Source organism: Zootoca vivipara, chromosome 4 (genome assembly GCF_965207765.1).
Source record: "Zootoca vivipara chromosome 4, rZooViv2.hap1.1, whole genome shotgun sequence".
NCBI lineage: Eukaryota > Metazoa > Chordata > Lepidosauria > Squamata > Lacertidae > Zootoca > Zootoca vivipara.
This window is the reverse complement of record NC_142587.1, coordinates 27,735,465-27,761,495: the sequence shown is the minus strand read 5'-3', so window position 1 is coordinate 27,761,495 and position 26,031 is coordinate 27,735,465. Positions and strand designations below refer to the sequence as shown.

The window sequence follows — 26,031 nt, the reverse complement described above, 5'->3', positions numbered from 1 at the left end:
TTAGATTAAAAAGCTTTGAGGAAATCCAAACACATGTTGTAGACTGGCTACATTATCACCAACTCAATGCAACATTTAAAGTAGACAAACGGAAGCGTTTTGCTATGGAACCATCAAGACTAGAAAAGGAACTAATACAATCTACAGAGGAAACACTTTCCAAAATGTACAGACTTCTCCTTGACTCTGAAGTCAAGGAGGAGGATGTCAAATCAGTGGTGGTCAAATGGGCTCAGGATTTTGGATACAATATCCCCATGGAAGCTTGGGAAAGACAGTGGAAGAAAGATCTAAGGTTTACTGCATGCTGTATCTAACTCCATCAAGACTAGCAAAAATGTATAGAGGTAGATCAAGCAGCTGTTGGAGATGTGGTGAGGCAGAAGGCACAATGTTATATATGTGGTGGAGGTGGAGGAAAATAAAGGAATTTTGGGAGATAATACATAACGAACTCAAAAAGATGTTTTAAGATCTCCTTTATAAAAAAAACACCCTGAAGCCTTCTTATTAGGGATATTTGGCACAGAAATTCCAAAATAAATATGAGGAAAAATATTATTATATGCCACAGTTGCTGCAAGAATACTAATAGCTACCGGCAGAAACTGGAAGGGAGATACAATCCCAACTAAATTGGAGGGGCAAGCGAAATTGCTGGAGTATGCAGAGTTTGCACAAATGACGGAAAAATAAAGAGACCATACAAAACAAACATTTAGAAATGAATGGGAAAATATCTCAGTGAGAATTGTAAAAACGTGAATTCACTGGCAGGTCTGGAATGACTGCTGCAGAAAGATATAAAATTGTAATAAAATAAAATAATGGAGATTGATATGGACTGTTAAAGAAAAGTACGAAAAAATAAATTAGATAGGATCCATGTTGGGGTGATGGGAAGTCGTCATAGAAATTATGTATAAGGAAAGTAACTAAGTATGTATATTATTTTTAATTTCTGTGAATGTATGCTTTCTTTTTTAAATTATATATATATATAGAGAGAGAGACCAAGTTGTGTTTCTGGTCACAAGTCACATAGCACAGGTTCGAAAGAATGTACACAGAGAAAGACAAAATAATAGGAGAGCAAACCGTTTAGCTTGTTACAAAGAATATTTCACAGTTTCACAGGTGGGTATAAGTCTTGTTGTCTGGGCAAGGACCTCCATCCACACTGCCCACGTTTGCGCCCCAGGGAGGTCACTAACGCAACAGTTTGACTTCACCCCCGGAGACGCACTCCATTGTCACTCAAGACAGACAGATGCCAACAGCAAAATGAGATTGTATGAAGAGCTCTGCTGGATCCGGCCATTGGCCCATCTAGTCCTGCATGCTATTCTCACAGTGGACAACCAGATGGCTGTGAGAAGTCACGCAAACAGGACCAAAGTTCAGCAGCCATGTTGGTCTGTTCCAGAAAACATGAGAATGTACTGCGGCACCTTAAAGACTTAAAATTTCATTACGCTATAAGCTTTTGTGCAGCACAGTCCTTTCCAGGTATATATACACACATTTTTGGGGGTGGGGTAGTGGAATAGGTTTAGAAAGAAATGGAATGCAAAAAGTGATGATTGTCCCAAAGCAAAAATAGATACGAGACCAAATTAAACTATTGGTGCTGTTGGTAGTTCCCGAGACATGTGGATCACTTCATTCCACAGCGAGCACAACAGCAATGTATGCAACCTTGGGCAGGAGGGTAAAAGGTTCCAGCACTGCAGGGGGTTGGACTAGATGACTCTCAGGGTCCCTTCCGACGCTACGATTCTATGATACTCAAATATCCCAAGCAACAGCAATTTCAAAAACCTCACCCCACAAATATCCAGCCACAAACCTCTTCGCTTCGCTGCAGGGCCCATTCTGCATACTTCCACACCAATTCATGGTCTGCGCAGGACGTAAGGAAGTCGACTATATACTCATAAAGATCTGTGCGTGTTGAGTCCTGGATGTCACCGTTGACAATTTTCACCCATAACTGAAGCCGAGAAGAAGCATAAAACAATCAGGTTCAGGTTCAATCCCACGGCAATAAAGCCAAATGCTATTTTTCTTTGGGCTGTTAGTTAATATAAATTTACCCAAACCAACAGACTTAGCACACCGATGCCAAAGACTTGTGTAGCAGCACCAACAGGAGCTGAGCACGGGTGCAAAGTGCAGGTCTTTCCCCTTGCCTCTGCACTGGACTCCTAGAGCAAAAGTAAACATTCGACACAGGGCTGCCACCAAAAAGGGGACCCCCATGTTAAAATCCTTCCCTGCCCATCAGCCTGGCAACAATTGGACAAGCTTACCCATGCTGTGCCATCTCCCCGATGTGATCCTCCCCGTCTACACTCCAAATCATTCTGTCTTTTTGTATGTACAAATCTCTCTACCCCCTTTTATTCGCAGAACACAGGCAGCATTCTACCCGGTTCTTAATAAGTGAACCTGCTCCCAGCTTCTAATGATTTGGCCTGTAAGTGCAAAGATATCAGGGTGACCACAAACACTCCAAAGCTGATTAAAATTAGGTAGCTACTATTTCACACTGACTTATGAACCTTCCCCCACCTGCAGAGAGGCAAGAGGGGCTTGTGCTGATCTGATCTTAGATGAGCTATTGTGGTTTTAACCTCATACAATAAGAGGCCCTGTCAAATACATAGAATGGCTGGACAAGGAATAGAGACAGAAGCCAGGGGACAACTAGATGATACACCTGCCTGGGATGGTGGGTGACCAGCCACCTGAATTGCATGCCTGACCTTCAACTGATATTGCCACCCAGCCGCTGTCACCACCCTGTTGCCCAGATATGCTGAAAGAACTGAAAGGTAACCAGAAAAAGGAGCAACACAGAGACATCAGGAATTCTACGTGGGGCTACCTTTGAAGGTGACCCGGAAACTACAACTAACCCAAAATGCGGCAGCTAGACTGGTGACTGGGAGCGGCCGCCGAGACCACATAACACTGGTCCTGAAAGACCTACATTGGCTCCCAGTACGTTTCCGAGCACAATTCAAAGTGTTGGTGCTGACCTTTAAAGCCCTAAATGGCCTCAGTCCAGTATACCTGAAGGAGCGTCTCCTCCCCCATCGTTCTGCCCGGACACTGAGGTCCAGCACCAAGGGCCTTCTGGCGGTTCCCTCGCTATGAGAAGCCAAGTTACAGAGAACTAGGCAGAGGGCCTTCTCGGTAGTGGCACCCACCCTGTGGAATGCCCGCCCACCAGAGGTCAAAGAGAACAACAACTACCAGACCTTTAGAAGGCATCTCAAGGCAGCCCTGTTTAGGGAAGCTTTTAATGTTTGATGGATTTCTGTATTTTAATATTTTGTTGGAAGCCGCCCAGAGTGGCTGGGGGAACCCGGCCAGATGGGCGGGGTATAAATAAATTATTATTATTATTATTATTATTATTATTATTATTATTATTATTATGTTCCCCTTTCATTAGCTCAGCTCTCTACCTGGAGAGCAACAACAGCTTTAAATGCATGAACATGCATGACAATTGCCTGGTGGCCAGAACAGGAACTGAAACGTGAGAGGAAATATTTTGGTTCGCCATGAAAAATTTACGTGTTGCTTTGATTTCCTTGGAGACATGGTTGCTCTCTAACCTGTAGTGCCGCTGCATCTTGACCGTTTGCGTGATACAGGAGTCCAAGTGCGAAGAACCTGTGTAAGAAGCCGTATTGTTTTAAAAAAAGGCAAACGAGTAGAATCATTATTTGGCATTGTGTGTGATAAAGGGGCTTAATGATTTAATTATTGTGGCTGATTTGCGATCGTAATAAAGACTGACTGGATCGGATTAATTCTTGCAAAGTTTCTGTAAGGTGGGTCTATTTATTCCTACTTTACATGTGAAGGAGGTCACATTCCTCCCTCCTATTTGCTACTTTGGGGTGATGTTGTAGCCCTGATTCCAGAACACAACACAGCCAGAATCTGTAGAGTACACACACCAGGACCAGATGGGCCACTGGCCTGATTCATCAGGCTGTTCTCATGTTCACTTGGAAGAGAGTCCGATAGTCTTCTGCCTTCTTCTCAGCTGAAGCAGGAACAAGTCAGTGGGAAGGGCCGACATAGGTGGTCCTTCAAACCCTTGCTCAGCCATAAAGTTCAGGCCCCTACAATTACGCAACAAGCACGGCTGTATTCGGATGCCGGAGTTACACAACAGCTAACAGTTCTTATGTGGGTGACTCAAGATCCTTCGGAAGAAAAGGAACATTTCTTGAAAGTTAGGCTCTCTTTTCGAGCTATGCTGATGCTAGAAGGCAAAAAGGGGAAGCCACTTAGGGGTTATGAGGAAGAAATGTTTATTTTTGGAATGTGCAGTGCTTTTCTTCTAGAAAAACAGTGCCAGTACTCACCATGAAGTTGCCACACTTTTAACCAGTGCTTTTCTTTGATAAAAAACAACTGCCAGTACGGCATACCCGTGAGGACCTCAAGGAAAAAAGCACTGGGAACGTGTACTGTGCACGAGCTTGCTTTTCCCTCCTCCCTCCCATTCCTTTTTCCTCACGTGCCATGACTTTTTAGACCAACACCCTGAGGGCAGGTACCATCTTTTGCAAGCCGATCTAAAATCCCGTTTTCCAACAAACAATATTAAATAATCTTACACACACACACACGGTAGTCTCGGGAGTTGGCACTAGGGGACTTAGAATGCAATTTCGCTGCTTGTATTTTTAAAATTAAAAAAGGTTATGGAGAAAAATGAGTTGCTCACTGGAGGCCTCATGCCACTAAAAATGGAACATGGGCATCTAGTTAAAAGATGTTAAAAACAAACAAACACATAAAATAATTAGGGTAGGGACTGGGCATTTCTAAGGAAGCCCAATTGCTCACTTTGAGCTCTACTGGGGGTTAGGAAATGTCACCCAGAGGCTTACTTTTTGTGCTTTTCCAACCACGCGGCGCTATCCGCGAGAAGGCAGAAATTCTCGGAGACCAGCAGATCTAGAAGGCTTTCGTGACCGGACTCTGCGTAGAGCTTGAGCAGCGCCGTGTCGACGTCCTCCTTGTAGCCGTTCGCCACGTCGGTGCTGCGCACTTCGTTCAGGTAGCTCATCAGGAACTGCTTGCACTTGGCCATCTTCTCCTGGTCCCCCTGCGTCAGCTGGTTCAGGTCCGCATATTCGTGGAGGGGAGGGTGAGTCCGCATGAAGGAAGAGGAAGAAGGCAGCAGGAAGGGGTAGAGAGAGATCAGCTCCCGGACGTCCAGCTGGCCGCCTCTGCAATTACAGTGTCAAACTAAATGAAGCAAAAAGAAAAGGGAAAGTATACAGAGGAGCACGCACGCACGCACGCGCACACAGAAGCTTGGTACATACTTCAATCAGTGCAAAATTCAAGGCGGTTTGAGCATGTTAAACCTATCCTAGTCCGACTGCACTGGCTACCTGTTAGTTTCCAGGCCCAATTCAAAGTGCTGGTTTTGACCTATAAAGCCTTAAAACAGCTCAGGACCGTGCAATACCACCTCTTTCCATATGAACCTACCCGGACCCCGAGACTATCGGCTCCTCCTCGTGAGACCTGGAAGGTGGCAACACGAGAACGGAGCCTTTTCTGCAGTGGCTCCGTGTCTGTGGAATGCTCTGCCTGGCACCTTCGTTTTGCCTTTAGACGGCGGGCAAAAATGTTCCCTCTTAACGAGGCCTTTGGCTGATTGACATCTGATGTAGGGGAGGAGTTATTGGGTTGTTTTCATTACGTATTTCGCACTTTTGTTTTGTGATTTTAGGTTGTAACCGAGTATAGGGCGGTATACAAATTGATACAATGACAATAGGGAAATGTGGACACTTCTTGTTACAGCTGCCCATAACTTGGCATTAAGAAAACTAGATCAGAACCGTAGCAGGGGACAAAGGGTTAAAGCACCGCAAGCCCCCTCCTAGTGTCCCACTAGGACCCACGATTGAGCACCCCATGCGGGTGACTTATGAGGGGAAACCCTCTCTCCCTCCATTGATGCTCCAGGTTGTTTCTAGAGCACAAGAAGCTCTAGATTTCTTCTGCCACCTCATCCTCATGCATAAGGCAGGATCCTGCTCTTTTCTTCTTCCTTTTCCTCGTTTCCCTTTCCTGAGGGGCAACTAGGAGTGTTGGCATCCTGGAAAGTAAGGCTGCAGCCGTCCTGCCCCCTCTTCCCTTTGTTTGAATGCCTGCAGCTCATGTGGGGAATGGCAGAGGGCAGGGCCATGGGAAGCCAAGGAAATTAAGGCATACCACAAAAGTTAATTATTATTCTTTCTTTCTTTTACCCTGCCTATCTGGCTGGGCCTCCCCAGCTACTCTGGGTGGCTCCCAACAGAACGTTAAAAACACGATTAAATATCACATAAAAAACTTCCCAATACAGGGCTGCCTTCAGATGTTGTCTAAAAGTCAGATAATTGTTTATTTCCTTAACACCTGGCGGGAGGGCATTCCACAAGGCAATGGTTCCCTGTAACCTCACTTCTCGAAGGGAGGGAACCACCAGAAGGCCCTCGGAGCTGGACCTCAGTGTCCGGGCTGAACGATGGGGGTGGAGACGCTCCTTCAGACATACTGGGCTGAGGCCGTTTAGGGCTTTCATGGTCAGCACCAACACTTTGAATTGTGCTCAGAAATGTTAGGGCAGGCAGGAGTTTTTGGAGGGTGCCCAAGGGGGGCAGTGGGTGTCATGGTGCCTGTGGGTGCTGTGTTGGTAATCCCAGATCTATGTTACGCTACAAACATAATTCTATTTCCGCATTTACCATTGCTTCCGTTGTATGTGCAACAGCAAACCAAAAAGCTCAGTTCCCAGAACCTATGCAGTTTGCCAGCACACATACACACGCAGTACAAATCAGAATGCATATACCAACACTAAGGGGAAAGCCAAGACAATTGTTGCAAACACCCAGCTGAGTCAAAATCAAACCTGGTACACCAGCTGTTGCCTAGATGTAAGCAAGACCGTGTGCAGAACAGATGAGCACAATCTCATGGCCCTGTAACAGTTTCAGTATACGTCAGAGTGTTTCGTCACTAATCAGCCGCTGCTGAATCAAAAAAGAGCAACCCCAAATTTGCTTTGGTCCGCGATCCTAAATCTTTTGCCTTCTAAGTGTTTCAGTCCTGCCTCATGGCAATATTTCAGAACTCCGAAGTCTTTAAACCCAGGCACAAGGATTCAACCAGTTGCTGAGTAACACTCAAAAAGCGTTCTTCGCCCCACATGAGGGATTACCTGAAGAGTTCTTTTGCTTCTAGGAACTGAAGCTGTGCAAACTGTATAAAACCCGCTTGCTGCAAGAGTCGTTTGTACATCACCTAAATGGGAAACAAAGAGGGGAAAATACCACCCATTTTAGGAAACTGATGAAAGCAAAATAGAGAGAGAGAGAGAGTGGCTCATACACTAGTTGTGTCATGCTGAAATGAGGACTAAGCCAGAATCTGACTTGATTTAAAGCTCATAGCTGCATGCAATTTGTACGGCTTTCACAATATGGAGAATCAGAGAGTTGGATAAGGCTGCAAGTCCGCCCTGAGACTACGAAGCATAGCTATCTAGCTATCAGCTTCCTGGCAAGTCCTCTGGGGACTGTGAAAAGGTGCCAGCTACAACAGAGAAAGAAGCACACATGAGAAACTGCTCCAGATGACTCTAGCAATGTCTGAGCTGAGAACCTACAGGCACTTCAAAGTCAATGAGGTTCCCACAGAGCTGATCAATCCCGTGAAGGAAACAGCATAAGAACATGTGGATTGCGTGCATACACCGGGTACGCCTTTTCAGCATGTGCATCTGTGCAAAAGTAGCAATGAAATGTGCACACTGCAAAAAGCACATACGTGCAAGTTGCAACCGGGTTGCATGCTCTCTCAGACGTGTAAATGCCCTCCAAAGAGTTTTCATACCCGAAGCAAGCGTTATGGGGCAGTAGAACAGTTTACGAGCCAACGGCTTTGAATCGAGATGCAACGTTTTCAAAACCCACAAGTAGCGCACCTATTTTCACCTGTTCCCTCCTTTCACTGATTTGAGCAGAAGCCAAACCTGGCAAGCTCATCGTGTATTCTAGACCTGTCGCAACCTTTCCCAAGCGTCCCCCCCCCCCCAGATGCACGTGGACCTTGGAGCAATCATTCTCTCTCAGACTAAACTACCTCGCAGGACCACTGCAAGCACAAAAGAGTGTGTATGTGAGAGAAAAAGAGAGTGTCTGTGGAGAATCACGTAACACTGCCTTGGGCTCCTTGGAAGAAGGATGAGATATAAATGCACAAGCAATAAATAGACAAAAAACATGTGAAGATTAGCGCCGGCACAAAGCGAAAGGAGATGAAACAAGAGGACTCAACTGTGTCTAATGTAACTGGCACTTCTGCGGTGAAAAGAATCCGATGTTTTAATTTGTCTTCTAAATTTTCCTGTAATTTAATTAAATTTATCTAGCCTCAAGCAATACAAAATTACACGGGGGGGTGGGGGTGGGGGGAAATCCATGGACATTAAATAAGCTCTGGTAGTAGAGTCAAGTTATCCATCTGAAGACTGTTCTAGCTAGATATAATAAATAATAATAAATTTTTTATTTATACCCCGCCCCCGCCCCCAGTCAAAAACCGGGCTCAGGGCAGCTCACACCAACAAAATTACAATAAAACATAAAAACAATTAATTAAAATACAGATGAAAATACAGTATTAAAATTTAAAATTAAAAATGCAGCCTCATTTCAAGTAGTCCATAAATCCAAGCCATGAGGGAGGAAAACACAGGGGTCAGACTAAGTCCAGCCCAAAGGCCAGGCGGAACAGCTCTGTCTTGCAGGCCCTGCGGAAAGATGACAAATCCCGCAGGGCCCTGGTCTCCTGGGAAAGAGCGTTCCACCAAGTTGGGGCCAATACTGAAAAGGCCCTGGCTCTAGTAGAGGCCAATCTAGCCACCTTATGGCTCGGGATCTCCAGAGTATTGTTGTTTGTGGACCTTAAGGTCCTCTGCGGGGCATACCAGGAGAGGCGGTCCCGTAGGTACAAGGGTGACTTGATTTGATGTGATTTGAAGGCAAAACAAGAAGGTGAGGGGGTGGGGAGACTGCGAAGCCCCCCCACCCTTAGGTAGACTTTATGAAGGGGTGCTGGATCAAGAAAGTTCGAACGGTGATCCTATATCCAAGAAAGTCTAAATTGTTTTCAGAGAGCTGGTACAGCATAACAGCTAAGAGAAGATCTAATCAATTTATTTTATTTATAGCCCACCTTGTCTTCCAAGGAGCTCAAGGAGGTATCGTGCATCTTCTCCTTCCCCTGTTTTATCATCACAACAGCCCTGCGAGGGAGGTCAGGCCGAAATATTTCAACTGCCCCAGGGTCGCCCATGGATTTCATGGCTGAGTGCAAATTTGAACCCTGATCTCCCAGGTCCTAGCCCAATGCTTATGAGCACAATGCCTATGCGAGTCACTGCCACCCTCAGAGATGCAACAAACATGTATATTTACATTCCATAAATGCCTGTCACCACCTTTTACGCTTGCTAAACTACTACTCCCGCCTGGAAGCAAGATCTGTTGAAGTAAACGAAACTTGCTTTTTCACAAGAAATAGAATCATAGAGTTGGAAGAGACCACAAGGGCCATCCAGTCCAACCCCCTGCCAAGCAGGAAACACCATCAAAGCATTCTTGACATATGCCTGTCAAGCCTCTGCTTAAAGACCTCCAAAGAAGGAGACTCCACCACACTTCTTGGCAACAAATTCCACTGTCGAACAGCTCTTACTGTCAGGAAGTTCTTCCTAATGTTTAGGTGGAATCTTCTTTCTTGTAATTTGCATCCATTGCTCTGTGTCCGCTTCTCTGGAGCAGCAGAAAACAACCTTTCACCCTCCTCTATATGGCATCCTTTAATATATTTGAACATGGCTATCATATCACCCCTTAACCTTCTCTTCTCCAGGCTAAACATACCCAGCTCCCTAAGCCGTTCCTCATAAGGCATCGTTTCCAGGCCTTTGACCATTTTGGTTGCCCTCTTCTGGACACGTTCCAGCTTATCAGTATCCTTCTTGAACTGTGGTGCCCAGAACTGGACACAGTACTCCAGGTGAGGTCTGACCAGAACAGAATACAGTGGTACTATTACTTCCCTTGATCTAGATGCTATACTCCTATTGATGCAGCCCAGAATTGCATTGGCTTTTTTAGCTGCTGCATCACACTGCTGACTCATGTCAAGTTTGTGGTCTACCAGGACTCCTAGATCCTTTTCACATGTACTGCTCTCAAGCCAGGTCAAAAAGGGGCACACGGCCTTTTTATTCCAGTTGCAAATGGATCCAGGGACGCTCATCAATCTGAAAAAGGAACCATCTTAACTCTCAACACACCCAATCCAACTAAGCTCTACAGCTTCCTAATATTTCATAGCTTTAACTCAGACGGCATCCTGGAAGCAGCTCTAAGAAGTGCTCTCTTGCGACACCAACATGTAAATGGCTCCAGTTTCTAGATACTTCAAGATAAGACTTCCAGCTCTGCTTGCAATTCTGCTGCCTTCACATGCCTAGGAGCATTCAAAAAATACCAACAGACCTGAAATTTCTCTTTCGGAATATTTCTGCGGGCTCCCTTTGCTAAGACTAATGCCTCTTCGACTCTGTGGCTGGCCAAAAGATCCTGAATCTGTCTTTCCAGAGGTAGTGGGACCAAGATATAGACCCCTTTGGTAGTAGCCACAATTACTCTGCCTGGGGGGGAAAAGAATGAAAACAAGATGTCCATTTTACATGATCACAAATGACTTTAAAAAACAAAACCAATATATATCTAGAAAAATCACTGAGATGCATAAACTAAATGCAGTTTACAATAAGAAATACACCTTTGCGAATCCAGCGCAATGCAAACACAGCAATATATCAGATAATGTCAAAGTAGGAAGGCAGCCTCTGGCCTTGCAAAAATGTAGTTACCATTGGGATCAAGTATCTTTGCTGACATTTTAGTGATGGAACAAGGTTTATGTTGCAAGTATACAAATGGACACTGGTGGTTCTACAAACATGTTTTCTTCCTCCATTTTAAAATGAAGAAATGAAACTTCACATCAGTTTGGTTTAGCTAGTGCCTGCCAGCTTATTTTTAGAATTTGCCAGTTGTATTTCCACATGAAAAGGAGCTCGAAGCAACACTTGTACAAACAACATCAAGAGTGCTGCATTTGCACAGTCTCAAATTATGCTCATGCTTTCCAAAAGCGCCATACGAACGCTGTCAACCGCTTCGTTTTTTTGAGTCTCTACGATCTTCCGCAGGAAGTACTTCCATGTCACCCCCACAGGAGGGATATTTTGTGTCCAATGGCAATAAATATCTTTCACGTTAGAAAACAGAGCCTTATCATATCAAGTTCGGCCTCTTGAATCAATCAGCTGTTTACAGCCGGCAGCCATTTTGTGTGCGTCCAAGTGACACATGAATGCCCCAACATGTGCGCTACTTCCGGCCCCAGAAGGGGGAGGAACTGGGTGGGGACAGGACAGGCTGACACGCACAATGACCCGGAGAGCGACCCCATTTGGAGGTTTGCCCATATATGCATTTTTCAATCACTGTATGCACATTCGAAGTGTGTGGGTTTCCTTAGCTCTAGAGTATGATCGTTCCTCAGAACAGGGATGAGGAACTTCAACTTCCATCAACCCCAGAAAGCATGGCTAACTGTCAGTGTTGATGTGTAGCAACACCTAGAGAGTCACAGATTTATACGCCCTTTCCTTAAGAGTGCGATCAGTCCTGAGAATACACAATAAAAGCCATTCAGCTCATTAGCTCCTTAGGGCATGTTTTGCAACTACACGTAGGCCGAGCAGTACGGATAACCTGGGAATGTAATATAATACTTAATATTTTGAGTGAGAAATGCTGAGGACTAAGATGGGGAACCAGATTGCTGATGGAACACAGCTCCCGTCATCCTTGACCATTGGCCATGCTGGTTGGAGGCTGTTGGCAGTCCAAAAGCATTAGAGAACCATAGACTTTCCATCCTTGGCTTAAGAAAAGGAGTTCAGTGGTTTGCTTTTGAGCCAGTCCCTGCCTTTTATGTTTTTAAAGACTGTAAGAAAAACAGAGTTAGATCTTCCCCAAAGTAATTCGCAGCACACACACACACACACACACAATTAGGTACCTTCAAAGTCTTGCAGGATATGACCATCCTTAAAGGGTAGTGTCTGTTTTTGCTGCTGGTCCAGCATACTATGCACTGTAATGAACTCCTCGTCCAGTGCAACTACGTAAGGAAAGCAGAGAGCGGCACCAACCACGTTTTCTGACCAGTGAACAGGAGCACGCTGGGAAATGCCGTCAACAGTTGCAAACATTCCTGCCGGTTTGGAAAGGGAGCGATGAGTTAGAAGTCTGATCGGACGACCAGCTGATCGCCTGGCTTCTACACAGTTATCTGCATAAAGTTACCAACTGAGAATTCTCCATGAAAGTGCCTTCTCAGGATCTCTGAAGAAGAGTTTCTCTCAAGCATGACAGTAACTTGCACACCGACAAGCAAAAACCTACCATGCACCATTGGAAGAAAAAGCTACACCTTTTTAAACTGTATTAACCAGCATGGAATATTCCGTTACAGAAGTGCATTTTAGAAACAGACAGATAAAAGGATAGGCTGTGCGAGAATCAGTTGTGCGGACTGTTGTGATGATCCGAAGACCAACTGGAGGGGGTGGAGCGACGGCCAGCAAGCAAAGGGGGTGTCACACAGGGACGGGAAGCCCGCGCCAGATCGCAAACACCGCCCACTGCTTTGATGAGTGAGCAGTCATTGTGCGAGAATCAGTTGTGCGGATGCTGATTTCAACCAGGCGTTCGGTGCCTAAGTTGCATTTAATGTTAGAAAGAACATTGCATGACATTTCTGTTTGGTCACCATACAGTAGAAGGAATGGACATCTTGTGGAATAACAGTCAAGATTTATCAGCAGTTGCAAGATTTATCAGCAGTTGCTAGAGTCTTGGGGCCTTTCCACACAATTGGTTTTTAGTACAATATGCAGCACACCTCCCTCCAGACTGTGATTTCATAGCGTTTTCTCGTTAGAAAATAGAGCCCTTATGCCGTGCCAGTGCAGTGTGTTCATTCCTAAATTACAACTGTTGCCTGGGATGTGCGTGCATAATTGTCGTAAGCTTTTGCTGGGCACCTTTAAATGCAGCACTCCAGCCCAGTGTCCACAACAGTATGTGAACTTTTGCTATTCACCCTATTTTTCCGTATATAAGACGCCCCCATGTGTAAGACGCCCCCTATTTTTTGGGAACGCCAAATTAAGAAAACACCCCCTCAGCACTACCTGTGTATAAGACGAGCCCCAATTTTAAACCTTTTTGGGAGGGTAAAAACAATAACACCCTAGTCTTATTCACAGAAAAATACGGTATTTCCGTATTTTTTTTGGCACCTGCATGCTCTCTTGCTGTGAAATCACAGCTCATTGCACAGAATAAGGTATTGGTACGACCGGATAGCACAGCACCAAGGAACAAATTCGACATGATCAAGATTTAAGCGCAGACCCAAAATCCTCCCAACGGGAAGCAGAGCACATTGCGACCTTACCTAATCCTCCAGGTCCCGCCAACAGGAATTCTTGCCTGCCTACTCTTTTCACAATGGGCCGTCTCTCTTCGCTAGAGTAAGGAAAGAGGTCCTGGGAAACGCCAGTGTCGTAGTTCAGAATAATGTACTGGGTGGTGAGAGCGAGGCATAAATAGTGGCCGTCTATAGCCACGGCGCAAGGCTGCTCGGGGGTGAGAAGCTCCTTCACAATCTGAACGCGGTCCTCATAGACCAAGAAGAGCTGGATGGTCCTGCGCTTGACCGAAACGATACAAACCTCAACGCAGAAAGGATCCCCGCTCATGGGGTTCTCGTTCAACGTGAACATCGTAGCTCCCTTGATCCTAGCCCCCGTGGGGATGGGCTCCAAGTTCATCATGTTCATCAGTGTTATGGTGTTGTCGCAAAGCACCAGGAGCCTATTGAGTGCCGATGCGGCTTTCAGCTCCCCCACGGGCTTCCGAAAACTCAGGTATTTGTGCAGCTGTTTGGAGACGGAAAAGGACGTTTTCTCAGCGGGCGAGTTCTTTTCTTCCAGCAGGAAGTAGTAGATGGAACAGTCATTGGTTCCGATGTACAGGTTCTTCCCGCAGCACTCGATGCATTCGATGTTGATCCGAGCTTTGTCGCCCATCAGCAGATCCCGCTCAACCGCAGGGACGAGCTTGAAGGCCTTGACACTCATCGCGCTTTCCAGATGGCCTGCCGCGGAAAAGGAGGAGAGACTTATTTTTATCCACACCCAAGCAGCAGGGAGAACAAACAGAACATTTAAAGGGAATCAGCCCAGACCTTCAGTTTGTTAACAGCGCCCCTTTCTGACGCGACACTAGAAATGGTACAACTGTTCACTTGTCTTCGTAAGCAGCTAGCCTGAAGCTAATATAAGGCAAGCAGACTGGTGCAGATTTGCTCAAAATCTGCAGTCTAAAACTTTTATCGGCTCCAGCATCTTGGGAGGGGAAGGCAAAGGCAGACAGCAGGAAGAAGAAAAGCACCTCCGTTGCGCTACTGGGCATGCAGGTTGCATGTATGTTCATCCAAGGAATCTTTTCCACCATGGACCACTTTAAAACTGTTGAGTCTTGTCAGAGCACCTAATGATTTTTCTGCCTGTTGCAGCAATGGTAATGTGTTGTGCTAGATTCTATATTATTTTTAATTGTTTCCACTGCTTTTTAATTCTTGGATCTAGAATTCCATAGAATTCAAATTGTAATACAGCAGACCCACAACTTACTTGGATGTTATGTTCCAGGAACAGCGCATAAAGCCATTATTGCATATAGTCAAAATACACTGGGTGCAATGGTGGATGGGACTGCCAAAGTCCCCTCCCCTTAAAAAATATTTATTTTTATTATTATTATTAGCCAAGCACATAAAGCTAAATGCACACAAGTTTAGGGAAGCTTTTAATGTTTAATCAATTATTTTATTTTATTTTTCTGTTATAAGCTGCCCAGAGTGGCTGGGGAAACCCAGCCAGATGGGTGGGGTATAAATAATATATTTATTATTATTATTATTATTTATTATTGTGCTGCTCTGGTTCACCAGAAGCGCCTTCGTCATGCTGGCCACATGACCTGGAAGCTGTACGCCGGCTCCCTCGGCCAATAATGCGAGATGAGCGCGCAACCCCAGAGTCGGACATGACTGGACCTAATGGTCAGGGGTCCCTTTACCTTTACCTTATTATTATTATTATTATAAGTTAAATGTGCGTAAGTTGTGGGTCTACTGTACAATAAAATACAATATATGAAATAACCACCTGAATGTAGCTCACAGGTGCTGGTCGTCCACAGACAATTTTGGGAACCCCTGCTTTAGGAGGATGTGCAATGCTCATCTCTTGGATTTAGTACACTTTTGTCACTTTCTTTTTTCCATCCTAGAATTCAAAGCAGCACACATGGCGTCCCCAGGCATTCCCCCATCCAGACCCTGCAATATGGCTGCCCATGCCCTGAGACAGTGTCCCTGCACAGCCATGGCTTCCCCCTCTCCTTTTACAGCTTCAGGAATACAAAGTTGCCTCTACTCACATTACCTGTACACACAGCTGCGAGGGAGTCACTTTCACATTAATCCTGACCTAAAACTGAGTATACCCTCAAAACCTTTCAAGAAAGCGAGGTGGCTTCTAGATCTTCCCAATTTTTTGTATCCTAAATAGTGCCGCTATCCAATTTTCTGACTTCCTAAAGCCACCGTAAGGGCTGGGAATACTTTCTGGAATTAAGTGCTCACTCCCAGTGATAAAAGTGGCTCAGCAGAGAATGTGTGGCATGTAATCTGCCATCAAAATACCTGCATCACATTCTCCTTCTGCCACGCATATTGTAGTGGTTAAGTGTGTTGGACTAGGGCCTAGGAGACCAGGGTTCAATTCTCCACTCAGCCATGAAGCTCACTGGGTGGCCTTAGGCCAGTCACCGCCTCTCAGCCTAGCCTACCTTGTTGTGGTGGGGATGAAATGAGGAGGGGGGGGGGAGAATCATGAAAGCCACTTTGAGCTCCATGGAGGAAAAGGTGGGATATAAATGCAACAAATAATACAAGGTGGTGTAAGAGAAGTGTGCGGAACCTCAGGCCCCTCCATTGACCCTCTTATTGAATGCTTTTGCGTGGCTGGAAAAAGTCATTGAACTGCCTTTTGCTTTCCTATACCGTGTTTCCCACATTTTAAGACACCGTCTTATAATGATTTTACTCAAGAAAATAAGCCTATGGCTTATTTTCGGGGGGTGTCTTAGTGGTTCCTGCCTCCTCCTGCCGCGGCCGGCGTTGCTGCTGCTGGGCTGGCAGCACCCTGCGAAGTCAGGAGAAGCCAGCCAGACCGCTGGGGGGTTTAGAAAAAACGTCCGGAGCGCGTCCCAATGGCAGTGCTCCTCCTCACCTAATGGCAGTGCTCCTCATGTGCCGCAAAAGCCACTAAACAACTGGGGGGGGGGTAGAAAGGCAGCCGGAGCGCAGCCCGATAGCAGCGCTCCTCACGCACCACAAAAAGGACACAGAAAGCTGCCGGACAGGGGGCTAAAAAGCAGTGAAGCAACGGCCACAGCTTTAAATGGCTCGCAACGCCCCCCTCGCCGTCGCTAGGGCTGCCGAGGCTGGATCGTGCCTTTCATCCCGCGCCTGCGCTGCGCGCCGGATTTTGCCCAATCCATCGGGGAGCAGGGAGCGCTCAGAATCTGGCAAGGGGGGTCTCTCTTCCCATTCGGGCGCCTGAGCATTGCCGCTTGAAAGGCTGGAGGCTCTCGGCAAGGTGGTCTAGAGGAGCGATCGCGGAGCGCTCCTCTCTGCAGCTGCCGGTTGCGGTGGCGGGCGGAAGACAAAAAAAAAAAAGAGGCCAGGCTGCTGCGCTCCGCCCAGCGCTGCAGGGCGCTCCGAGCGCTTGGCGCTGCGGAGCGCTCCTCTTTGCAGCTGCCGGTTCCGGTGGCGGGGCGGCAGGCAAAAAAGAAAAAAAAGAGGCCAGGCCGCTGCGCTCCGCCTGGCGCTGCGGAGCGCTCCGCTCTGCAGCCGCCAGTTCCGGTAGCGGGGCGGCAGGCTGCCTCGGGCAGGGAAAAAAAGAGAAGCTAGGCTGCTGGCTCGGGCGCGCGGAGCACCCCGAGCCTCTGAGAGCCAGCAGGACGAGGAGGAGGCTTGCCGGGTCGTCGCCCAGCAGCGCGCGCGGAGCGCCCCGAGCCTCCGGCAGCCAGCAGCAGCAACAACAATCCCAGAGGCTCGGGGCGCTCCGCGCGCGCTGCTGGGCGACGACCCGGCAAGCCTCCTCCTCGTTCTGCTGGCTCTCAGAGGCTCGGGGTGCTCCGCGCACACTGCTGGATGCCGACCTGGCAAGCCGCCTCCTGCTCTTGCCGGCTCCCAGAGGCTCGGGGCACTGCACCATGCCTCAGCCCCCACAGCACTGAGCGCGCCTCCTTCGCCTCCTCTTCCCTCAGCGGTCTCGCTCCTCGGAGGTATGGCTTATTTTCGGGGTATGGCTTGTATTTCCTGAACGCTTAAAATCCTGCTATGACTTATATAATGACTACGTCTTAAAATAGGGGAAACACGGTATGTGTAGGCAAGTTGCTTTGATGGGGAATTGAGAGATGTGTTGGTGTAGACACCTCTGGCTTTTGAGTGTGGCTGGAATTTAACCTGTTGCTCCACCTACTTTTGCCTGTGGACCTGCCTACCACTGACACGAGACACCCCCACCCCCACCCCCAAGGCTGCCCAAGAAACAATGCAGCCCTCAGGCTGAAAAAAGGTTCCCCACCTCTGATATAAGCAGTGACTTTAAGAGGCACGTGCCTCAGTTTCATTGGCTGAGGACACCGGTTGCCATCTTGCCTCTGGGCTTGCTAGCAGCATCTTGTTGGCCACTGTGGGGAAAAGGGTGAAAGACTAGTCACTAGGCATAACTTTTTTTCTCCTCCAGCAGAGCTCTTTCCCCCCGATGCTTTGCTAACTACGATGAGCAATTGCCAGTTTTCATCCCATTGCATGTTATAGCTATTTAACCATGTATTAAGTGTGGCAATAACAACAGTATAACAATACAAGGTATAAACCCAAAGAAAAATGTTTCTTTTTTCCTGTATGCTACAACGGCGGCTAGACTTTTGATTGCTAAGAACTGGAAACTACAAACACTACCAACGATTGACGACTGGCAGATGAAGATGATGGAATTAATGGAACTGGCAGAGATGCCCAGAAGGATCCGTAACCAGGGGGAGGAAGCGATGGAGGAAGAATGGAAAGATTTTAAATTGTTTTTTTAAAAATATGCTAAAGTAATTTACTAGATCAGAAATCAAGTTGTAAATAAACTGTGGAATTTGTGAACATGATATTTTTAGAGGAAGAAAATAAGCTTTTATAAGGTGATTAAACTGATATAGAATTTGCTAAATATAAATGCGTTTAAGAACCACAGGGAGGGGAACCCGAGGAGGTCCCAATATACACTGTGAAGTGATATAAGATTCTATGCTTTATAGGTATTTGTTTTTCTTTTGCCTCTGTTTTTTCTGTTTTTTCCTGTTTTTGTCTTTATTGTTTTGTATTGTTGTGTTTTTTGGGAAATTTAATAAAACATTATGAAAAAAAACAAGGTATAACAATAATAGTTTTCATTTCTCACCTTTCTCTCAATCCTACTGATCTTAATTCTACTGTTATATGGAGAGTTGTTTACTTAAGATTTTTCTATAATGCGGGGCTTCGTTGTAGATTGTCGTTTTGTTACATGTAAATTATGCCTTAAAACTTTTGGATTCGTGGTTTTGCATATTTTCAAGACGCACAGAGGCTGTTGAGTAGGCGACACACAAATCTAATAAATGACAATGATGAGTATCCAGGGCTGACTAATGTGCTCTCGAGTGCAGAGGAGTTCACAGAATAAATACAACAACAGCAAGCTCAGCCATGCCAACCCACAACTGAATATTGCAACACACAAATGACACAGTAGTCCACCTGCAATCGTGAAGTGCAAGATCCCCGTGCTTCCTGCCTGGATTCTGATAACCAGAATGACTCTATGGCACCTTCCTTTTATACAGATTACCTGTGGCCGCTCAGTCAGCAACATGACACACCACCAAACCCCAGCAGGTGATGTTGTAAGGCTTTCTAACACCGCTACTTATGAAGAGTGTGGAACTCCTCAACTTCTGGGGACAGTGTGACTTCTCCAAAACTTGCCTACAAAGCAGTGTTTTTTTCTACTGCAAGCATTTGATGAGTGCCATTCTCTCACTGCTCCAAGGGAGTCAGGAAGAAGAAGCCTATGTGTGGAGGCCAGGTCAGTTCTTGACCTTTTCTTTCTTTAGGCATGGAATATGGCCGTCATTACTTTTCTAAACTGCACAGAGGCGATCAGCCAAGCAAAGCCCCAAAACCTAGTGAGAAATTGACCTGGTTAGCCTAAAGCCTCACTGGTAAACAAACACACAGAGATAGCCTTGAAGTAAGGTAAAGGTAAAGGACCCCTGGGTGGTTATGTCCAGTCAAAGGCGACTCTGGGGTTGTGGCGCTCATCTCGCTTTCGAGGGAGCCGGCATTTGTCCACAGACAGCTTTCCAGTTCAAGTGGCCAGCATGACTAAACCTTGAAGTATAAGCAATGGGAAGATAAGTAAGAACGAAATAAATAAAGAAACGTGCAGCAGAAGAAGTACTGTGCAGTTGGGCAGCAGGTACGGTAATTGCAGGGGGTGGGGAAAATGCCAAGAATGTAAGAATGGGAAGCCGGATTGCTAAGAAATGTGTGTAAATTGCATAAAGTTTATCAAGCCTATATATATGTTTCCAACGAATGAAAACACAATAGGACATCAAACCTATTTAAAACATTTAACAAACTTCCCTATACTGTACAGGTCTGCCTTCTAAAAGCCGTATGTACAGTATAATAAATATGAGCCTAATAATGGTGCTTAGATGGTGTCTCTGCACCATTCTTACAAAGATGCAGGGAGGAGCTCTGGCTGCTGCAGCCCAGCCCAGCCCACTACCACCAGCCTCACCTCTCCTTCCTTTACCCCTACCCCCACACCCCAATTTTTTAAAAAAACCCGTCCACTTGCTACACACGAGTAGTACTTACTAACCCTCCCAGATACGAAAAGGGAAACTGCGCTTTGTATCAAGCAACGCAGGCGCCAGGCCAGGCGAGCAGTCTCGGGCTAGCAGCAGCGACACCCCCAGCACCCAAGGGCACCACGCCCACCCCGGGGCGGGCGCTGGGTTGACCCCCTGCCAGCAAAGGGTCCTGGACCGAGGCAGAGGCAGGGAGACCCGGGAAGGTGTCGCGAAGGAGGGGGACGAGGAAGGCGCGGGCCCGGCGTCTTTTTTTTTTTTTACCGAGCCCCTGTTGGCCGTCCGAGCCGAGGCCTCCGCGGCAAGCCGAGCCCGCTCCTCCTTCCAGGCCCCGCCGGCGCTGCTCCGCGGCTCTCCCGCCGCCGCGGTGGCCAAGCCAGCGGCAGCTGAGTCTCTCCCTCCGGGGGCGGCGGCGGCGCCGCAGCCCTTCCGGTCACAAGGCAAGGCTGACAGGCGGAGGCTCCTCCCGCTTGAGGACGGGGAGGGGAGGGAGCAGAGAGAGCGAGGGAGGGAGGGGGGAGGACATCTAGTCCAACCCCATGCGGCGGGGCAGGAAGACGCAGCTGCCCCCGACGGGGATCGAACCTGCGCCGCGTTCCAACCGACGGAGCTATTCCAGGCTGGACGAGGGGAGAGGGATGCTCCCGAAAGGATGTTCCTCGGGTCGCAGCAGTCCTGCCCGAAAGGTGCCGCCTCCAGCTGCCAGGGACAAGGGAGGAGGAGGAAAGACGGGTGTTCAAGGAAATAAAACAGCTGACGTCTGAAGGCGTATGGGGAAGTTTTAAATGTTGGATGCCCTACCGGTATTGTGTTTTCATGGGTTGGGAGCCGACCGAAGTGGCTGGGGCAATCCAGTCAACTCAATAGTGAATTCTTCTTCTTCTTCTTCTTCTTCTTCTTCTTCTTCTTCTTCTTCTTCTTCTTCTTCTTCTTCTTCTTCTTCTTCTTCTTCTTCTTCTTCTTCTTCTTCTTCTTCTTCTTCTTCTTCTTCTTCTTCTTCTTCTTCTTCTTCTTCTTCTTCATACTCTACTGTAATAAAGTCTTCAACACCAGGAAGAACTTTCTGGACGTAAGGAGGAGTTTGGACTTGATATCCTCCCTTAAAGCTAAAGGGGCCCCTGACCATCAGGTCCAGTCGTGTCCGACTCTGGGGTTGCGGCGCTCATCTTGCTCTATAGGCCTTGGAAGCCGGCGTTTGTCCACAGACAGCTTCTGGGTCATGTGGCCAGCATGACAAAGCTGCTTCTGGCGAAACAGAGCAGCGCACAGAACGCCGTTTACCTTCCCGCCGGAGCGGTCCCTATTTATCTACTTGCACTTTGATGTGCTTTCGAACTGCTAGGTGGGCAAGAGCAGGGACCGAGCAACAGGAGCGCACCCCATTGCAGGGATTTGAACCGCCGACCTTCTAATCAGCAAGCCCTAGACTCTGTGGTTTAACCCACAGCGCCACCTGGGTCCCTTTTGATACCCTCCCTTAAGGAGTCTCAAATCTGCTCACACAATCTCCTTTTCCTTCCTCTCCCACAACAAACACTCTGTGAGGTGAGTGGGGCTTAAGAGACTTCAAAGAAATGTGACTAGCCCAAGGTCACCCAGCAGCTGCATGTGGAGGAGCGGGTGAACTCGATCCACCGCTCTTAACCACTACACCATTGATGGTGGGACGGGTGTCCTTGGAAGGTGGTGGACTGCACTCTCCTTGGGAGGTTTTTAAAGCAAAGGCTTGGTGCTTTAGTTGAGATTCCTCCATTCTTATTATCAATATTTAAAATTGTATACCTCCCTACACCTGCAGGTCTCAGGGCGGTTCACAACATAAAAACACGAAATACATGTACTGTAATAGAAATAAAAACAAGAGCAACCCAATAATGCCCCCCCAACACATTTTAAAAGAGCATTGGGTGCATGGCAGGGGGGTTGACTAGAGGACTCCCTCCCCGGTCCCTTCCAACTCTACGATTCTGCAATCCTGTTCACTGAGGCAATCGCCTTACCCGGCCTCATGGGTGGGCCCAGCCCTGGTTGCATTCCTAAGGTGGGGATGGAGCCCGATGCCAAGGCATGTTGGCGACGAAGTGATTTTTGAGGGTGTGGTCAATGGGGCTCGCTCTCTGGTAAGTGTGCCCTGAGATGTCGGCCACACTAGGAAGTGATTTTAGTATCCGTAGCACCTTAGAGCAGTCGAGCCTTTTCACCAGGTGTAATAGTGGGGAGGGAGTGCACATCAGTGGGTGGGACACCCTTTTCATTCTCTTGGTGCCACCATTCCCCTGCTGCTTGCCCACCATATGAAATTCGGTTGAGGACTACGTCGCCCTCAGATTGCAAGTTCCCCACCCCCTCTTAAAGTTTTATTATGGTATCTATTAACACATGACATATGTGGTATTTATTTTATGGTATAAGCTTTTTTGCACCACAGATGCATGAAGTCTTACGCTATGTTGGCAGATTTTATATATATTTATGGAGATTTGATTTGTAAAGCAATGGGAAATGAGTCCAGTCCAGACTGACAATTATGTTGAAACTTAAATAGCAGCAGTTACAAAAGGTCAAGGAGGATTTCTATTACGCTGAAACAGATTTAGACTTATAAAGGAGTATGTAAAAAAAAACACTAAAACCGGTGTAATAGTTTTTCAGTTGTAATATTTTGTTGTGGTCTTAATATTTTCTTATAATTTAATAAAATAAAACATTTATGAAGACAAGGACCCAAAAACTACAAGGAAGGGGGGAAACCCCAAGAAAACAATGTGGACTTAAAACTGTCTGGCCACACGGCAACCACTGAGATTCTGTAACAACTGCAATACCAAATGTGTTATGATTCCCCTTCAGCTTACTCCAGCTACTCCCATTTAACTGGGTTAGGCAGGATCAGAAAGCAGAGTCAAACATTAACAACCAGTACAACAAGTTTCTATGTTAATTATTTTCTTTGTGGTGATGTGTCAGGTAGTTGCATGAAGTCTCCCAAGTCCTCTGAAGGATAGACTGAAGCACACCAGTTCTTAGATATAACTGTCCCAAGACTCTTATACATGGCATAGGCTCTTTCTGCAAATAGTATATGCAAATTAGATGGCACCATCTAATACGGTACCTTAAGGGCTGCAGTTCTAGACCCATTTATATGGAAATAAACTCCACTGAAAGATCTGGAATCCATGTGGTTTTTTAACAGCAGAACTAAGATATGGTCAAGTCTTTTGATACTGACAATATAGGACCAATCCACACTTTTGAAAGTTGCCTATTTTTATTCTGTGCAGTGATGCAGATTGTGCCCAGAAGGTCAGAGCAAGCATATGGGAAGCAGTAAAGAGGAAAGGTGGGACTGACCTCTGAATTCCTCAGAGACAGGAATTCTTGAAAACATTGTTTGTTGCCCAAGGGCTGAGCAAAACCACTTGAGTTGACACTGCTTTTTTATTTCTTAATACACAAATTTATTGATAAGCTGTCCAGTTACGCCACTTCCCATATGCAGTTGCACATAGACACAACACGTGTCGTTTAAGCACAATTATCTGTGTACACATTCTTTTTTCCTTTTAATCACCCAAAGACCAGTCGGGAGTTCGTTGCAAAAACCAGGAATCATCAGGAAATCTGCAAGCAGCTTGAGCTAATCAAATAAAAATACTGATTATTGCAAGGGCAGAATCAGTGAAATCAACCACTCCTATAGACTTGACCTTCTAACAATTTACCTGTAAATATTAACAGTGCAATCTTATACATATATACATACTCAGAAATAAACCCCATTGCATTCAATGGAACTTAACTCCCAGATAATGCTGCATAGAACTACAGCCTAGAAGTGTGCATACGCGTGTGCGCGTGCACACACACACACATGCCTACTCAATACAAGTTTATTTAAGTACAGTACCAAGGTGCTTACTTGCAGGTGAAACATACTTCTGAGCAGATACACTTTGATTACAATGTTAAATATATTTGTTAGGAAAATAAGGATAATGAAATGTTAATTGGTTATTTCACAAAGCCAGTCTTGAATTGGTTTTAAAATTACTGTACTAACACGCATATACAAACTAGTCAAAAATATTAAAAATCATAGCCAATCGTATCATTATTCAGCCCAAGAGGTCCTTCTTGATGGTGTATGTTCAGAGTTTCATCCAGTGCTTTTCCCCCTAAAAAAAATAATGTTTAGGGGTACTCACATTTTGACTCAAGAATACCACCATTTTATCTTCAAATCAGGAAAAATAAATACAGTAAATGAACAAAAGTACAAAAATTCACAAAATGTTTAGGAGTACACGTACCCCTAGCAAAAAAGCACTGGTTCCATCCTTTACACATCAATGCCAAAGTAATAAGCCTCATCATATTCAGTCAAAAACCTAATCCATGTACTGCCAATTTTATCTACAATATATTATTTTTGATGGCAACATCTTCAGGTTGTGTTTCTATGGCTTCAACAGGCGGAGGTAACTAAGAAGAAAATTCAAACTCCAGCCAGGCAGCAGTGGTGCGACAAAGCGGCATTCAATGCCACACCCACAGTTCAGTTGCTCCCACTGGAGCAGAAGGTGGGAAGGCAATTCACTGTTCCAACCGGGCACTGGCACAGCAATCAAACCAAATTGGGTTCAATTCTATTCAGCAACAGCAGGGGGATCTCCTCAGGATCCAGTGGATCCCAGGGTGGCCAAACCCCTCCACAACAGCCTGCTTGAGGGCTGCTGGCAGCACTTCTACCCACACATTTGGGCGGCAGGTGGAAAACACGCCTCTCTGCCAGCAGGGTTGGGTAGAGGGACACATCCACCCAGTCCACCCACCCACCTTTCTGGCTGGCACAAAGGGGTGTGTGGATTTCCAGCCCGATTCTGCAATCTGGTGCAGACTTACCTAGAAAGAAGGCCCACACAGTAGGCCTTACGTTTTAAGTACCGGTATATACGGTATGCACAAGTTTGCATGATAAAAGAAGTATGTGGAGTTTCCCCCCGCTGTGGGAAGCTAAAGGCAAAAGATTTTTCTAGCTGATTTCTGCCAGCCATGTAGCGGAACTGCAGACAGGACGTTTACAAAATCAAACACTTAAAAATAAGTATTCTGGTTTGCATCAAGATTATGAGTGTGCATTAGCCACCCTTAGCACATCCCAATTGCCATAAAACAAAAACACGCACAGAAACCAATCCTTCTAAAAGATGCATGGTGAGTTGCAAACGAATATTCAATAGGGAACACATTTTACTAATGCAGCATTCTCATCAAGAATATACAGTAGAAGCCTTCCCAACTGCACTCTCCCGCCACACGTAAACACACCTCTCCTAACCCGGATGATGCCTTCGTGGCCCTAACTCCGCCTCCTTTGCGTCATTTCTATGCGCGCAGATCCAAGATGCTACGTCACATACCCCTGTCTCCTCCCCCCAAAAAAGATAAAGGAAATAATGAAGAGTGACACTCAGCCTCCACTTCTGATCGCTGAATCCTTCCATCCCTTTATCTCGGGAGACAAGGGAGGAGTGCGCCTCCAAACTGAAGTCAAACTGGTAGAAGGTTTGCAGCGCTTGCTGTGGCCGTAGTGGGAAGAGACATGTTTTGTGGAGCAGATGGAGAACGGGCTTCGTCTTGCCCTTTTAAACCGTTTTCCCAAGCGGTTGCCCGGAAACTCAGCGTGGATTGCCCTCTCTTTACATCCCCCCCTTCTATTTTCTCTGCGGCGGCGTTGCACGCGCAGGAATTGTGGGTAACCGGAAAGAAGCCCTCC

General features: G+C 46.4%; 1 protein-coding gene and 1 long non-coding RNA gene across 6 annotated transcripts in view; both read right to left on the bottom strand.

The window, feature by feature from the left end:
* TGFBRAP1 (transforming growth factor beta receptor associated protein 1) overlaps positions 1-20,833 on the bottom strand; it is a 28,053-nt gene extending 7,220 nt beyond the window's left edge. The window contains exons 1-9 of one of the 5 annotated variants that reach the window (XM_035114969.3): positions 20,517-20,833; positions 17,921-18,026; positions 13,651-14,352; positions 12,208-12,402; positions 10,608-10,762; positions 7,256-7,338; positions 4,923-5,264; positions 3,630-3,687; positions 1,850-1,993 (exon numbers count right to left, since the gene is read on the bottom strand). In XM_035114969.3, the coding sequence (XP_034970860.2) occupies positions 1,850-1,993; positions 3,630-3,687; positions 4,923-5,264; positions 7,256-7,338; positions 10,608-10,762; positions 12,208-12,402; positions 13,651-14,352; positions 17,921-17,966 (1,725 nt within the window). In that variant the 5' untranslated portion in view covers positions 17,967-18,026; positions 20,517-20,833. Of the gene's footprint in view, positions 1-1,849; positions 1,994-3,629; positions 3,688-4,922; positions 5,265-7,255; positions 7,339-10,607; positions 10,763-12,207; positions 12,403-13,650; positions 14,353-17,920; positions 18,027-18,790; positions 18,959-20,259 lie in introns of those variants that run through there. The other 4 variants (XM_035114967.3, XM_035114968.3, XM_060273405.2 and 1 more) reach the window with 4 other exon arrangements.
* A 2,856-nt stretch (positions 20,834-23,689) lies between these two features.
* On the bottom strand, positions 23,690-25,590 carry LOC148685877 (uncharacterized). Its single transcript, XR_015949489.1, has 2 exons — positions 24,566-25,590; positions 23,690-23,892 (listed from the first exon to the last, which is right to left on the bottom strand). It is a non-coding gene; the product is annotated as an uncharacterized LOC148685877 (long non-coding RNA).
* Positions 25,591-26,031: the final 441 nt, after the last annotated feature.